The sequence below is a fragment of the Triticum aestivum genome, chromosome 2B, assembly GCF_018294505.1.
Source record: "Triticum aestivum cultivar Chinese Spring chromosome 2B, IWGSC CS RefSeq v2.1, whole genome shotgun sequence".
Classification (NCBI taxonomy): domain Eukaryota; kingdom Viridiplantae; phylum Streptophyta; class Magnoliopsida; order Poales; family Poaceae; genus Triticum; species Triticum aestivum.
The window spans coordinates 501,808,919-501,825,096 of record NC_057798.1 but is presented as its reverse complement, the minus strand read 5'-3'; the positions used below and the strand labels follow the sequence as shown (position 1 = coordinate 501,825,096).

At 44.7% G+C, this 16,178-nt stretch overlaps 2 protein-coding genes across 2 annotated transcripts; one reads left to right on the top strand and one right to left on the bottom strand.

Moving 5' to 3' along the window:
- The first annotated feature begins 6,558 nt into the window (after positions 1-6,558).
- Positions 6,559-9,354, top strand: LOC123045700 (uncharacterized). The gene is made up of 2 exons (XM_044468851.1): positions 6,559-7,203; positions 8,933-9,354. The coding sequence occupies exons 1-2, from the start codon at positions 6,593-6,595 to the stop codon at positions 9,174-9,176; spliced, it is 855 nt and encodes a 284-aa protein (XP_044324786.1). The 5' UTR covers positions 6,559-6,592; the 3' UTR covers positions 9,177-9,354.
- Positions 9,355-9,760: 406 nt separating this feature from the next.
- Positions 9,761-12,479, bottom strand: LOC123045699 (protein ALTERED XYLOGLUCAN 4-like). Its single transcript, XM_044468850.1, has 3 exons — positions 12,228-12,479; positions 11,298-11,590; positions 9,761-10,668 (listed from the first exon to the last, which is right to left on the bottom strand). Exons 1-3 carry the CDS (start codon positions 12,430-12,432, stop codon positions 9,886-9,888), a joined length of 1,281 nt encoding a protein of 426 aa, XP_044324785.1. The 5' UTR covers positions 12,433-12,479; the 3' UTR covers positions 9,761-9,885.
- Positions 12,480-16,178: the final 3,699 nt, after the last annotated feature.

Genomic DNA, 16,178 nt, shown 5'->3' with positions numbered 1-16,178 from the left:
CAAGAACATCCTGAAATACCTGAAAAGGACTAAGGATATGTTTCTCGTTTATGGAGGTGACAAAGAGCTAGTCGTAAATGGTTACGTAGATGCAAGCTTTGACACAGATCCGGACAATTCTAAATCGCAAACCGGATACGTGTTTTCATTAAACGATGGAGCTGTAAGTTGGTGTAGTTCTAAACAAAACATCGTGGCGGGATCTACATGAGAAGCGGAGTACATAGCTGCTTCGGAAGCAGCAAATGAAGGAGTCTGGATGAAGGAGTTCATTTCCAATCTAGGTGTCATACCTAGTGCATTGGGACCAATGAAGATCTTCTGTGACAATACTAGTGCAATTGCCTTGGCAAAGGAATCCAGATTTCACAAGAGGACCAAACACATCAAGAGACGCTTCAATTCCATCCGGGACCAAGTCCAGGTGGGAGACATAGAGATTTGCAAGATACATACGGATCTGAATGTTGCAGACCCGTTGACTAAGCCTCTTCCACGAGCAAAACATGATCAGCACCAAGGCTCCATGGGTGTTAGAATCATTACTATGTAATCTAGATTATTGACTCTAGTGCAAGTGGGAGACTGAAGGAAATATGCCCTAGAGGCAATAATAAAGTTATTATTTATTTCCTCATATCATGATAAATGTTTATTATTCATGCTAAAATTGTATTAACCGGAAACATGATACATGTGTGAATACATAGACAAACTTAATGTCACTAGTATGCCTCTACTTGACTAGCTCATTAATCAAAGATGGTTATGTTTCCTAACCATAGACATGTGTTGTCATTTGATTAACAGGATCACATCATTAGGAGAATGATGTGATTGACCTGACCCATTCCGTTAGCTTAGCATTTGATCGTTTAGTATGTTGCTATTTCTTTCTTCATGACTTATACAAAGTTCCTACAACTATGAGATTATGCAACTCCCGTTTACCGGAGGAACACTTTGTGTGCTACCAAACGTCACAACGTAACTGGGTGATTATAAAGGAGCTCTATAGGTGTCTCCAATGGTACATGTTGAGTTGGCGTATTTCGAGATTAGGTTTTGTCACTCCGATTGTCGGAGAGGTATCTCTGGGCCCTCTCGGTAATGCACATCACTATAAGCCTTGCAAGCAATGTGGCCAATGAGTTGGTTACGGAATGATGCATTACGTAACGAGTAAAGAGACTTGCCGGTAACGAGATTGAACTAGGTATTGGATACCGACGATCAAATCTCGGGCAAGTAACATACCGATGACAAAGGGAACAACGTATGTTGTTATGCGGTTTGACCAATAAAGATCTTCGTAGAATATGTAGGAACCAATATGAGCATCCAGGTTGCGCTATTGGTTATTGATCGGAAACAGTTCTAGGTCATGTCTACATAGTTCTCGAACCCGTAGGGTCCGCACGCTTAACGTTACAATGATAGTTATATTATGAGTTTATATGTTTTGATGAACTGAAGTTTGTTCAGAGTCCCGGATGTGATCGCGGACATGACGAGGAGTCTCGAAATGGTCGAGACATAAAGATTGATATATTGGACGACTATATTCAGACACCCGAAGTGTTCCTGGTGATTTCAGAGAAAACCAGAGTGCCGGAGGGGTTACCGGAACCCCCCGGGGAAGTATTGGGCCTTAGTGGGCCTGAGGGGAGAGAGAGGGCAGCAGCCCAAGAGGTGGCGCGCCCCCTCCCATGAGGATTCCAAATTGGACTAGGGGAGGGGGCGCGGCCCCTCTTTCCCTCTCCCTCTCCCTCTCTTTCCTTCCCCCTTCCCTCTTCCTAGTTGGACTAGGAAAGGGGAGTCCTACTCCTACTAGGAGGAGGACTCCCCCCTCCTTGGCGCGCCCCAAGGGCCGGCCGGCCTCCCCCCTTGCTCCTTTATATAAGGGGGCAGGGGGGCACCCCAAATACACACAAGTTGATCCTCGTGATCGTTCCTTAGCCGTGTGCGGTGCCCCCCTCCACCATATTCCACCTCGGTCATATCATTGCGGTGCTTAGGTGAAGCCCTACGTTGGTAGAACATCATCATCGTCACCACGCTGTCGTGCTGACGGAACTCATCCCCGACATCCCGCTGGATCGGAGTCCGGGGATCGTCATCGAGCTGAACGTGTGCTGAACTCGGAGGTGCCGTACATTCGGTACTTGGATCGGTCGGATCGTGAAGATGTACGACTACATCAACCGCATTGTTCTAACGCTTCCGCTTTCGGTCTACGAGGGTACGTGGACAACACTCTCCCCTCTCATTGCTATGCATCACCATGATCTTGCGTGTGCGTAGGAATTTTTTTGAAACTACTACGTTCCCCATCAATGTTCACATGAGATCACAAGATTTTACCTCGGTGACCATAGCCTCGTGAGCTAACTTTAGCTTACTATGAGAGATTAAAAGATCCTCATGAGTGCCCGAGAGCTTTTCATGACTTTCTTCCAATTTCCCATAATTGCTTGTTAGCAAAGCAAGTTGACCACATAGCTCAACATTCTCCTTCAAAATTGATGCTTCACATGAAATCGAGTTAGTAGCACAAACATCCTTATCAATATGAGAGTAGCAAGTAGCACTTAGTGACTTCTCATGAGTTGATTGAAGATCCTCATGAGACTTAGAGAGTTTTATGAGCTCTCCCTTGAGACAATTGCATTCAAGGAGAAGGAGCTCAAAATCCTCTTCAAGTGTACAATGAGTAACTTTAATCTCTTCTTTTGAAGACCTCAAGTCACTAAGCGTTTCATGAGCCTTAGCAAGTTCGTGTTCAAGTTGTTCACTTTTAGCTTGCTTGTTAAGAAATAAATCTTTACGTTTTTTAAAGCAAGCAAGAACATCTTGGAACCTTTTGTAAGTGTTATTTTTAGCTCTATGAAGCGTTTTCCCAATCTCATGCAGATTTTGAGTCAAGTCGTCATCCTCATCCTCATTACAACTATCATCATTATCACTAACATAAGATGGTACTCGTCACTACATCTTGCCATGAGGCACATGTGAACCAAAGGGGCCGATGATGATTCTTGTGGAGAAGAGGGTTCTTCATCAATCAAGCGTGCCTCATATTTCTTGATTTTCTCTACACAGTTAGTCATAGAACAACTAGAGGAAACCAAAGCATTTTGATCATGGCAACACGGGAGAGAAAGCATATCATCACAAACATTTGTCATGGAATTTGTAGGTGATATGCATGGACTATCAACAAAATAATTTATACTATTTGTTCTATTAGTTATGATCAAGTCCATAGAAGATACATCACTAGCATCAAAACAAGCAAGATCATCGATGATGAGCTCAGCACCATCATCACAAGATATATCTTCACTCACCATATCCTTACCTTGTGGCACGCCACATGTTGGTGAAGTGGAAGATGTTGAAGTTTCCAAGTAATTGGAGGTGAAAGCAATAGAGAGATCTTCATGATTTAAAAATGTGGAGAACTCCTACATTAACTCCTCCCAAAGAATATTGTCTTTATCAAGATTGGACCCATCATATATATCTTCAAGTTTGGTCCAAGCCTCATGAGCCGACTTGTAAGTCGAGATTGACTTGAACACTTTGAAGGATATAGTTTTATGAATGCCAAGAGAAGCTTCACAATAAAGAATCATATCCTCAAGAGATGGAGATGGACCACCCTTTGCAATAGAAATCCGTACAAGAACAATTCGCAAAGCATTTGGACCCATGGCCCGAAAGCGGCAAAGCATGCGAATTCTCCATAATTGATAATTTGTGCCATCTAACTCAAAGATGTCATTGTGTACTAAATCACTAGTCGACATCGATACTCTCTAGGTGGTAAAGCCTAATAAGGAGAGACCTTGCTCTAATACCAACTGAAAGGACCATGATGTTGCCTAGAGGGGGTGAATAGGCGTTTTTAAAACTTCTACCGATTTGGCTTAATCCTAATGTGGAAATAAACTAAGAGAATACTTTTCAAACACAAATCCTAAACACACTAGGCTCAACTAAGTGCATCAACAACTTATTATAAATAAGATGATCACAACAAGGATACTAACAAGAACAAGTAAGTTACACAAACTTACTTGAGCAATATCACAAGATATGGAAGTGTATGACACAAGTTAGCAATTCATACTAATGACAAGATATATCAATGGTAACAAGTATGAATCGCGGGATATAAAGTGTAGGCCTAAATAATCTCTACAAGGAAACAACCAACATAATATAATGAGGACAACAATATATAGTGAATGCAAGGTCAAGAGACCAAAGTAAACCACACGTAGTGGCTAGGGTTAGAAAAAACCGAAGACACGGAGACTAGGATGTATCCTGATGTTCACTTCCTTGGAGAGAAGGTAGTCATTGTTAGAGAGGTGGATGTTACCACGAAGGCACACCAACGCCACGAAGGCTCACCCTATTCTCCTTGAGATATCACCACAAAGGCGATTCCCAAGCACTAGTGGTAGACCTTGAGGCGGCCTCCAAACATTCACAATCTTTCCGGGGGACAAATCACAAGTTGATTCCTCACCGGAGCACTCCTGCCGCCTATGAGTCTCCAACCTCCAAGAGTAACAAGATCAAGGGGAAATGCTCCGGCCAATGAGAAAACAGCACGCGACCCGAAACTAAAACATGTCGGATCTTCATCACAAGATACCATGTGGTACATCATTTGTGCTTGTGTGATGACCATCTTTGAGTTCAATCTTTGATCTTCATCTTGGTCAACATTTATCTTTTCTCCATGATTAATCTTGATGTCTTGAAGGCCCTATTGATCTCTTCACTATGCTTCATTGCTTCAAGACATAATTACCAATATCTCGATTCACCATGACCATATCAAGTTTCTCCATGAATTCCATATTAACCATAACTTGCTCGCTTTCATGCTCCAACATAGCCTCTTGAGAGGCATAGTGAATTCTTCTATTGAATTACTTGCTTCAATACATAATCATCCATGACTCAACATATGAGCTCATTATGATCCTATCTTCAAGCCATAAGTAAAATTCTTCTATTTAATCATTCTCTCAAGATCTTGATCCATCATGGTTCAAACCATAGGCCTTAGCATGAGAATGTCTGAGATCCTTAATGAATTCCATATAAATCACACCTTGTTCATCGCATGGAATTCATCTTGATCGTATTTGATTCAATCATTGGGCTCAATCTGGATGCACAACAATATGTATATGGCATTTATTACAAATCCATTAGATCTCCTTCTTGCATCACCATGGAACAAACATCTAGTATTCTTCATGCATTGCAAATGAAACGTTCCTTCAAACGTATAATCCAATGCAAACATTAGTCCATTAAGATTGTCATTAATTACCAAAACCACACATGCGACTACATGTACTTTCACCGCCGCGGAGAGGGCCATGGACTCCGCCATGGCCGCCTAGTACGCCGCCTCCTCTCCCCCTGCGATGCTCCTCCTGCTCGCTCTCCCGGAGGACGGCCGCCATGGCCGCCTGGTAGGCGACCTCCACCTCCTGGTCCTCGTCGCGGACGACGAGGGGAGGGGAGCAAATTGTGGCCGACTTCGCGGACGCCGCGCCGCCTGGCCTCCTTGTGCTCGAAGGCGAACCAACGAGCCCAGTTGGGCGAGTCGAAGGCGTACGCGGCGTTGCTGTGCTGCTCCAGCGTCAGCCACGCCCGCCGGCACCGCACCTCCTCCGCATGCGCCCTAGCCGACCGCGGCGGCGCTGACACTGGGATCCTCCCCGGATCTAGATGACAGTCGTGCGACAGGGTGACGTCGTGGTACAGGAGAGGCACACGGTGCTGCCAGCACCACTCCGCCTGGTGCAGTGGCACGTTGACACGCTGCCTCGGCCGGCGATCTGGCGCCGGCGGAGGCGGGGGGAGCTCAGGGGGGAAAAGGGATGGCGGGGGCTTGCCCTTGGCTTTGCTGCTGCCGGCGCAGGAGAAGAGCCCCATCTGGCTTGACTAGGGTGGCTAGGGTTGTCGCCGACGGGAGAGCGAGATGGGAACATGAGCTTTCTGAAAGCGGATGAGGACGCCCCCCTGCACGGTCCGCTTAAAAAAGGACGACCGTCGTCACTAACGCGTGGGCCCGAGGTGGGTGGTCGTCATAAATTAAGCTGGCCAAACTGTCCGTTGGGTGGTTGGACGATTGCTAGGTGGGGACGCGACGGGCACCGAAAAGGCGCTCGTGGCGTTCGCTTCGCTTCCGCGCCGATGCATTTTGGCCGCAAATGCGTCGGCGCGGACGCGAAGCGGGTTTGGGTCGGCGCACTGGGTCTCCATTTTTGTCCGCGTTGAACCAAACGGACGCAGGCGAACAAAATGGGTCGCCCCATTGAAGTTGCTCTAATATAGACATCTCTTGTGAATGTTAATTTGTTTTTCGAAATGTTGGGAGCATGGATATGCACTCTGGAGAGGCGGCTACGGGCTAGCCAGCGAGCCTAGCTGGGAGTACGGCACAGTTGACGTTCATCCACGTAAAGCCGTTCAAAACGTACCAGAAAAATCACTCAAATTCCCTCTCCCCTTCCGCTCCTCTCGACGCTGCCCGCTAAACCACCGTCTCCCTCCCATGGCCGCGCCCGCCCTCCTCTCCCTCTCCCCCGCCGTCTCCAGGCACCCCCACCTCCTCTTCTCCCACACCCACTCGCCTCGCCACCTCCGCTTCACCCCTCTCGCCGCCTCGTCCTCCCCCTCCCCCTCGCCGGCCGGCGGCGGCGGCGGCGTTTTCCTCTCGCCGAGCGCGCTCTCGCAGCTCGACGCGCTCGCCGCCTTCCGCTACGAGCACTCCTTCCCCCACGGCATCCTCACCGTGCGGGCCCTCACCCCGGCCGACGACGCCGAGGCCGACGTGCTCGTCCGCCTCCTCGCCTCCTCCTTCTCCGAGGACGTCAGGTGGGCCCCCGCGCAGCGCTACGCCCAGCTCCTCGCCTTCGTCATCCGCCGCTACCTCTACGAGCGCCGTGGCCTCGCGCCCCACGCTGCCGTCCTAGTGGGTTTCTACAAGCCCGCCGCCGCGGAAGAAGGGGATGAGGGCGAGGGCGATGGGGATGAGGGCGAGATGGCGTGCACCGCCGAGGTGTCGCTGGACGCGGTGGGCGCCCCCGGGGCACCGCCCACGCCCACGCCGCCGCTCGAGTTCCCTTACATCTGCAACATGACCGTGAAGACCTCGTTGAGGAGGTAACGGATAATGCTCTCTTTCCAACCACCATTTTGCCCACCTCTTTATTTTTGTAAAATAGGATAAATCTGTACATACATGTTGGGTATAGAGTTGATTGTGAAAGGGGATTCCCTGGAAGCATGACCTATGGAGGACTTGAATAAACCATTTTTTTTGTTTGCCAATTGTCACATGTGCATGAGTGCATCCTTTAGGTTGGAATTAAGATGTTGGATAGAGTTAATTGTGAAAGATGATTCCTTAGAAGTGTGGACTATGGAGCATTTGAGTATCCTTCAGATTGGAATTACAGTCCTCTTTTTATATTCAACATGACCAACGATCCAATTTAACTATAACATAGTCCTCTACACCTTTAATCAGCTATCCTGATTGGAATGAATTGAAATTCTAGCTTCTGGGAGCAAGAAGAGACCACCATTCTCTGGCTAATTTCACCGATTCCCCTCGTCTCCGGCCGGCCATCCGTTAGGTGCCTGCAAGTGAAGGGAACCCTGGATGAATGCTTGGGTGCAGATTAGGTTCCTCGTATGTTAGGTTTGTGTGTTCTTAGCAGGGGCGTCTTGTTTGTGGATGTGATGCTGTATGGAATAAAATTGTCCTGACTCTATCCTTGTCCTGGTGTAGGCGTGTAGCTAGTAGCTACACACCTTAATGTCGGAGAGCCAGTGATTTTTCTATTCTGCTCCCATGGATCGATTCCTGATTCGGCAGTTTGTCATCCAGCGTTATGGCCTGACTTGGCAGTGGTGATGGCGATGTTTGTTATGAGTTCTTTTAGTTAGTGATGCTCCGGTTTTGTCTTTCTGTGCTCTTCGCTTCTCTTCCTGGGCAATCTGGCACGAAGCAGTGGTTTGGCATCCTGTCCTTCCCAACAAAGGGCATGTTCCTGGCCACTATGTTTTCAATGAATTTTGGTTCTCACCTGTTGGTGTGGGCAGCTAATGCGGCTCTTTGGAACCTTCAAGTGCTTGTGCTGTCTTGGTCTTCTGCAACCTTTTTACTGGAGGATTGGAGAAACACAGACATAGGCACGAAGGGTGGGTTTGAAGATACCACCTATCTTGATGAAAATTTTGTTTTTATCAAGGAGCCCATTGCGTGTTTTCGTTCTTTTCAAATTGCTTGGTGCTCTTATACTATCTTTGTTTAATCAATAATGTTAGTTAGTTTTGCTTTGAAACATCATACAAATTTATTGTAATTCACCAAAGTAGAGCAATTAGGCGAGAAATCATTTAAAAGCGGTTTTGCTTATATAACTATTGGAGTGGCCTGCGCAATTTCATAGCTAGATTTGTTATTCCTGTATGGGATTCTTATAATATTTTCTAAAAGCCTACATCGTTATTATTTAGTCCCACCAAAATAAGCGGTGTATATATTTTCCTTTTACCAAATAATAGCTCAACTATAATCTGGTCCCTCTAAAAAAAGGGTTTAGATCTTTTATTTTCTCTAAATCTAATCTATACATCTAGCCCCACCAAAATAAGCGGAGTAGATTTTTTTAATCTTTCTCTCAAATATTTTGAGATTTGTAGATTAATGTTGGAATTATATGCCTCCAAATGAATGTGGTACCTTGAATCTCACTTGTTGTTTAAAGATATAGATGAGTTGATTGTAAAATTGATTGGTTTAATGCCATATGGAGTAGTATATTACGTTCGCGATATTGGATTCTATTGTTGTTCTAAAACTATATCTTGTTTTGCTCACCAGGAGAGGCATTGGAAAACAACTTCTTAAGGCATGTGAGGATCTGGTTGTCAAGATGGATGCCAAAACGCGTGTATATCTTCATTGTAGAATAATTGATGAAGTGCCATTCAACATGTACATAAAAGCAGGATACGACATTGTTCAGACTGACAGTATCCTTGTTTGGCTGAGCCTCCAGAAACGCAAGCACTTGATGCGCAAGGAATTACCAGAAATTTCTGTTGGTCGTGATGTACAAGCTTAGAATTTTGAGGGGCTGAACATGCCATAGCACCATCAGGTAAACATGAGTTGAATCTTGTGTATAAATCTTATGCTTCTAGTTAGCCCTAATTGACACGTGCATATTTACTACTGTATTCTCCTTGTCAACTGGCTATGAAAAATAGTTTTTATGGAGATGAATTTAAGTACTTGTAACATATCTTGACCTATTGTATAGCTAATGTGCTCACTGATCAGAATTGATGTTTGAACATCGTAACTCTGGTGGTTTGAAAAATTGATGAAGAAATTAATTAATGTTGGAGTAAGTAGACTTTCTGGTTCTATCCTTCGTAAACTTTCCACATACATGACTGTGATCATGTGTACAGGTCATCACAGTACACATCTATCATCTTTCTGAATTTACTACCTCCGTCTAGGTGAATAAGTCATTCGCGTAGTTCTAGGTCATCGATTTGAGGAATTAAATATGTGTTATATGTCATGAAAAGTATATCACTAGATTTCTACAAGGATGTAGTTTCAAAATATGTATTTTTTGTCACATATAATACATATTTAGATGGTTAAATCGTCAACCTAGAACTACGTGAATGACTTATTCACCGAAACGGAGGTAGTAAAACTGTTGCAGAAAACGGAGAAATGAGGTTTGACTTTGGCATAGTAAAAAAAAGGAAAAGAGGGACTCTCTGGGATCTTATGGATTAGCAGAAGTTCCTGCATCATTGGTCTTCCACGTTTTTCTTATATTTGGAAAGCACAGCAAGTAATAGCTCATTCCACATATCAATTGGTCCTGGCAGGCACCAATGCGAACAGTCACTGTAACCCCTCATCCACTCATTATTCCAGTGGATCCCTGGGTGTGCATCAGGTCTCATAGACATAAGCTTGGTTATATCTAGGATCTCTATATTCATCCCGCCCTTTTGTTTTTTCTCCTTTTGTGCTCTGTTGGCTTCCTCAACCTGGACATCTCTTATTTCCCTTTCAATTGTACTGGTCATTGCTGTTCTTTCTCCTAGTGGTTCAGTTCTGTTGCATGTTCCTCCAGTATTCCACTGGCCATTTTCAAAATGTGCCGATGTTGCTGTCCTCACCACTGTTAACTGCAATCTGGATTCTCGGCGGCTATTCAAGTTACTGATAGCCGTCCTAAACACCCTCTGAATAGCTGAAATGACGCTGAAATTTGTGATGTTATCCTCTGAGCAGTATATGCAACCGATTAGTTTCCCATCTTCGTACAGATAATTTTTTCTGAAGAACCAACGTGAACTAGATACAACTAAGATATTGATCTCATGCAATTTTGCAGCTAATCTTGCATCAAGTTTATCTAAGTGCATATCATGCGATTCAACTAATGTCCCGTTGATCTCTCTTTGAGAATCTTCTACTAGAAATTTTGTCCACAGTGCCATGAGAGTGAAGTTATAAGATCTGAAGTTCCATGTGATAAATTTATCTTTAGTGTCGCTGTGAACTTTTGTTGGAGCTTCTACCTGCATTAGTTTGTACAGAGTCAGATTACTCACTCTAATAAGGAAGTGTTTCTCGATATAAAGTAAATGAAGTAGAAGTGCTACAATATATTGTAAGTAGTATCTATGGTACATTTCTGTACTGTTAACTATTAGGGTAGTCTAAGTGGTTGATGACTCAGTAATTGTTGCATAAAACCCATGAAAGTATGGAGGTCCAACGTACTGAAAGTTACACGGTTTCAGCTTAGCTTGTAAATAAATTAGCACTTTGAGCCACTATGGCTCACTGTAGGTTCTAAACATTCAGGGCAAATCAATGAAGGTACATAAAGCTATGTGAATATTTAGGTTACCCCGTTGACATGGTGAAGGCTCCGGTAGAGCTATGATGCCCAGTTAAGATCTTTATTATCTCAACCAATAGCCTTTTGTTTTCTTTCTTGGCAACTGTAACCGGGAACATTTCTTGGACTTCCTGTCCCTCTGTGTCCTCTAAGAATGCGTGCCTACCGGATCTATATATGTGTTCAGAACTTTAAAAGTGAAACTAAACAATACACATGTTAATGTCAGGATCAGTGGTGATAAGTGATATGGGCATTGCTATTGTTCATAACATGTATCGGAACCAAACACTGCTTACTCACCTGTGACAATAAACAGAGGAGTGACTCCATCTGGTTCCGTCCAATTGAATCCCCGGCGAAAGCCAATGTCTTCCCTTGGACAATTTTTAAGAATAGCTGAGGTTGAAACCTTGCCATATCACAGCCATGTGGCTTCCACCTCCAGTTTACATAATCCATTGGCTTTCCATACTTTGCGCAGTTCTTTGAATCTGGTATCGTCGGGCATGTCATGTTGGTGTAGATTGGGCCTCCCAAATCCCTGACCCATGTGCCATTGAACAGATTGCAGTCTATTTCATTGTCTTCGTGACCTGAAAAACAGCGAAATCGCTATGAATTTGTTGGAGAGAAAAACTTGCTGTGCTTCATACCGTTTGGACCCTACATGTATCCTCTACTTGTATGACATTTGTAATAGTACTGTGACTCTTTGAAGGGTTGATTTTTCGGAGGCAAAAGGTCTCCTTTCTGTTGTTTATTTGTATCTGTACTCTGTTTATCTTGCATTTTGTTTATATGTATAAACTAATCTGACGTGGAGGGCATTGCAAGAACTGAGAGAAAACATATCCCATGAAGTACGCTGCAACTGATAACTGATATTTGTATATATAGCACCGAACAGGCTTGGTAATCATGTCACAATCTTCCCAACTGTACTATTTGAGCTTGATATAGAACATTGAGCTGGTATCTTATGATTCACTTCATTCATATTCCAAACTGAAAATGGAAAATAACCAACAAGTGCTAGAGAAATCTGGCACATAAATGTAACTGACGGTATTACATGAAACATAACGAGTAAATAAGTACTCGATCCGTCCCGAAATACTTGTTAGAGGACTGAATGCATCCATTTTTGCGACAAGTAATTTGGGGCGGAGGGATTTTTGCGACAAGTAATTCGGGGCGGAGGGAGTATATGCTAGAGAGCAAGAAGCGTACCGGCGATGGCCGTCTGCTGAGAATTATGAGCTGGCTCTCTAGCGCCATAGAAAACATGCTCAGGATAATATGCCGAGGAAACAAGGACGAATACGACTGCGCTTAGTATCAGCGCAAGTTTTCTTCCACCAGGAAATTTTTTGCTCGAGTTTCTGATGGGGTTTATGCCATGGAGATCTGGAGGGGGAATGCTTTCCTTGGGCATTGGTAGGTCTATGGTTGCATCACTGTATGAACTACTAAGTCACAACCCTTTCATATGGAGGACTGGGGTAGGGGGCTGGTGCGGTGCTCGCATCGCATAGACAACTGCGCTTACTTTGTTTACTACTTCCTTTGTGGCAAGTCTTCGTTCTTCTTCCAGGAATCACAGTATTTAAGGGTTTCCCAGGTGGAGCCGCCCCAGGTTCCCCGATCTTAATGAAGTGTGAACTGAAAGCAATCTCGATGCCATTTTATAGTCATTGTACTAGGAGATTGAGCACTGGAAATCCTCTGGGCACAGCTAGACCATAGCTCTGACTTCAGAAAACTGCTAGCCTTGCTTCAGGCTAGTCACAGTAGGGAGTACTACCTCTATTAGTTCTTGTAGTTTGGATCAAACTTTGACCTTTAATTTAACTATTAAAAAATAAGTTATATACCCAAAAATAGTATCATTGGAAACCTCTTTCAAATACAAATCTAACAATATAAGTTTTGTGACATACAACTTATAATTTGTTAGTCAAATCTACAATCAAACTTTGACACAAAATACGAAGGGGACCAATAAACCCGGACGGAGGTAGTAACTTGGAGTAGTAACATGCATTACGTTACTAGTCTATATTACTACCTCTATAGTGGAGAGTAAACATATGTGTTGTGTCATGCATCACTTCATTTATTAGATTGTAGACTCATCTTTTCTTGATATGTGTGATGTTACAGTAACTAGCTATGTTATCATATGCCTCTCTTTATTCATTAATTACATGCCACATTATCTATTTTGCCTAGATAAGTGTGATGTTATTACCTATGTTACTCCCGCTGTGGGGGCAAAATTGACAATTTTGACTTGTGGATGCAATCAATTCACAAAATGAACTGCCCCTAAAACTATTTCATGTGCCTGACCTTTTTGAGTGGCGCCCACACGCAGGCGCCACACCCTACGGTGCAGCGCCTAGCTCAGGGGCGTTGCACCTCTGTCCACCGTGGCAGCCCATGGGCCCGCACCCAGCAGCAGCGCCTCCGAGCTAGGCGCCACACATGTTACTAGTTGGCTGCCCCCTCCCCCACTCTCCCCCCCACACACCCAACCCCCAAACCCATCCCACCCGAGATCTGCCCCCTCTCCCCCTCTCAAATCCTTCCCTAAATCTTCCGAATTTGAAGATTTTGTCCGTGGATTTCGAACTCAAACCCTTCCTCAAGGTAATCTTCTCTGATCCCTTTGTTTTGATCCAAGTAATGTTAACAAATTGCTCATTTGTTGCTAGTTTGGGGAAATCCTAGTTTTGTATGGATCTAGAGATTTGCATGGAGATGTGAGATGTTTGTTTGCCAATTTCCTATGATTAGGCTTGTTAGTATGTTAGGGTTATTCTTATGGGTGTTCTTATGTTGGTGCTAGGGTTAGGGTTAGGGTTGTTGATGGTGTCCTAGACTAGGGGGTACTCACCATGTCGTCTCCCGATCAGTTAGATTGGGCCGAGGACCCCCATGGCCGTATACTCATGAGCCAGTTCAGACAGTTGCCGCATACAAGGAAGATTCCACAAGACTTGGTGATCAAGACAAGGACTCCTTCCCGCCGGCGTATTCGGCTAGGACTCTTGTTATCCTAGGCCTCTGGTGCATTATATAAACCGAGGCCAGGCTAGTCGATAGATCATTATGACATTACTCATCATACCTCTAGGGTTTAGACCACAATATATGATCTCGAGGTAGATCAACTCTTGTAACCCCTATACTCATTATAGTCAATCAAGCAGCATGTAGGGTATTATCTCATCAAGAGAGCTCGAAGCTGGGTAAAATCTCGTGTTCATGTTACCATCGATCCTAAGACACACAGCTTGGGACCCCTACCCGAGATCTGCCGGTTTTGACACCGACAGTTGTTGTTTCATATATATGTTAGGGTTTGTATTCCGTGTTAATCTTTCGATTAGTACTCATGGAAGAAATGTTACTTGTGTTGTTTTAATGCTTATAGGGATGGGAAGAACATGTGTGTTTGTTCATCATGGGGACAAAGACGCCTTCTTGAAAGGCAATATTGAACCGGACCCGGATGAGCTTAACATGGTGTTTGATAATAGTCCTAGCTATGGGAGCTCTTGCAACAAGTGAGGAAATATTTGAATTGGATGGACCCTAGTGATATCGTTGAGTTGGAGGGAAGGCATAATGTTGGTTTTGGAATGCACATCCGTTGGAAGACAATGTGTGTCAACTCGGAGCAACACTGGGTTGCATACAAGGAGATGGTGGCCGAATCACTAGACAAGGCTCTTGAGTTATTTGCAACGAAGAAGGTTGATTCAAGTTTGCATTTGGACTTGAACCGGAACCCCTCCCCTTTGGTTGCTAGTAGCCTCCCACCCTTGAACCGAGATGAAATTGTTGAACCTCTTATGACCCAAGAAGTGAGGCCAACATTGAGCCCGTTTCCAAACAACCAAAATGAAGCTTTACAAGAGGGGAATGATGAGTATGCGGACGATGACAATGAAGTTGATCTCCATGACAACAATGTGGGTGATCTCGGCAAATATCATTTGCAAGAGACAATGGACCATTCTGAAAGGATCGATATAGTTGACTAGAGGGGGGTGAATAGGCAACTAACAATTTTTAGCTTTTCTTTACCAAATTAAATTTTGCATCAAAGTAAGTTGTCTAAATATGCAACTAGGTGAGCAACCTATATGATGCAACAACAACAAGCACACAAGCAAGCAAGGGATACAACACAATATAAGCTTGCACAAGTAAAGGTGAGAGATAACCAAGAGTGGAGCCGGTGGAGACGAGGATGTGTTACCGAAGTTCCTTCCTTTTGAGAGGAAGTACGTCTCCTTTGGAGCGATGTGCAGGCACAATGCTCCCCAAGAAGCCACTGGGGCCAACGTATTTTCCTCACGCCCTCACACAATGCGAGATGCCATGATTCCACTATTGGTGCCCTTGGAGGCAGCGACCGAACCTTTACAAACAAGGTTGGGGCAATCTCCACAACTTAATTGGAGCTCCCAACGACACCACAAAGCTTCACCACAATGGAATATGGCTCCGCGGTGACCTCAACCATCTAGGGTGCTCAAACACCTAAGAGTAACAAGATCCGCAAGGGATTAGTGGGGGGAATCAAATTTCTCTTGGTGGAAGTGTAGATCGGGGCCTTCTCAACCAATCCCTAGAGAATCAACAAGTTTGATTGGCTAGGGAGAGAGATCGGGCGAAAATGGAGCTTTGAGCAACAATGGAGCTTGGGGAGGGAAGAGATAGTCAACTTGGAGAAGAAGACCCCCCTTATATAGTGTGAGGAAAGATCCAACCGTTACCCACTTACTCAGCCCACGACATGTGGTACTACCGCACATACTTACGGTACTACCGCTAGGTAGTGCAGTACTACCGCTCGCGCGGTAGGAGCCAGACTAGGCCCTGTTGCGTTAAAGCAACGAGCGGTAGAACCGCCTGAGCGGTACTACCGCGCGTCCTTGAGGTACTACCGCAAGGCAGGGTTCGACTAGGTTGGAAAGGCACGGACTAATAAAATTACATCCGTGGCTACTTCTGCTGAGTTTCGGTCAGTGCAAAAATCTGGCACGGTACTACCGCACGCTGGGAGCGGATGTAAAAATTACTTTCGAGCCTACTTTCGCGCATGTCAGTGGGCTAGAGGCCACGGTACTACCGCTCCTGAGGAGCAGTACTACCACATAGCGCGGT

Coding starts and splice junctions, on each gene's coding strand:
- LOC123045700 (XM_044468851.1), top strand. CDS start 6,593: ATGGCCGCGCCCGCCCTCCTCTCCCTCTCCCCCGCCGTCTCCAGGCAC. Junction 7,204..8,932: donor GTGAAGACCTCGTTGAGGAG/GTAACGGATAAT, acceptor TTTGCTCACCAG/GAGAGGCATTGGAAAACAAC.
- LOC123045699 (XM_044468850.1), bottom strand. CDS start 12,432: ATGCCCAAGGAAAGCATTCCCCCTCCAGATCTCCATGGCATAAACCCC. Junction 11,591..12,227: donor TCAGCAGACGGCCATCGCCG/GTACGCTTCTTG, acceptor GCTGTTTTTCAG/GTCACGAAGACAATGAAATA. Junction 10,669..11,297: donor TCCTCTGTTTATTGTCACAG/GTGAGTAAGCAG, acceptor AAACTAATGCAG/GTAGAAGCTCCAACAAAAGT.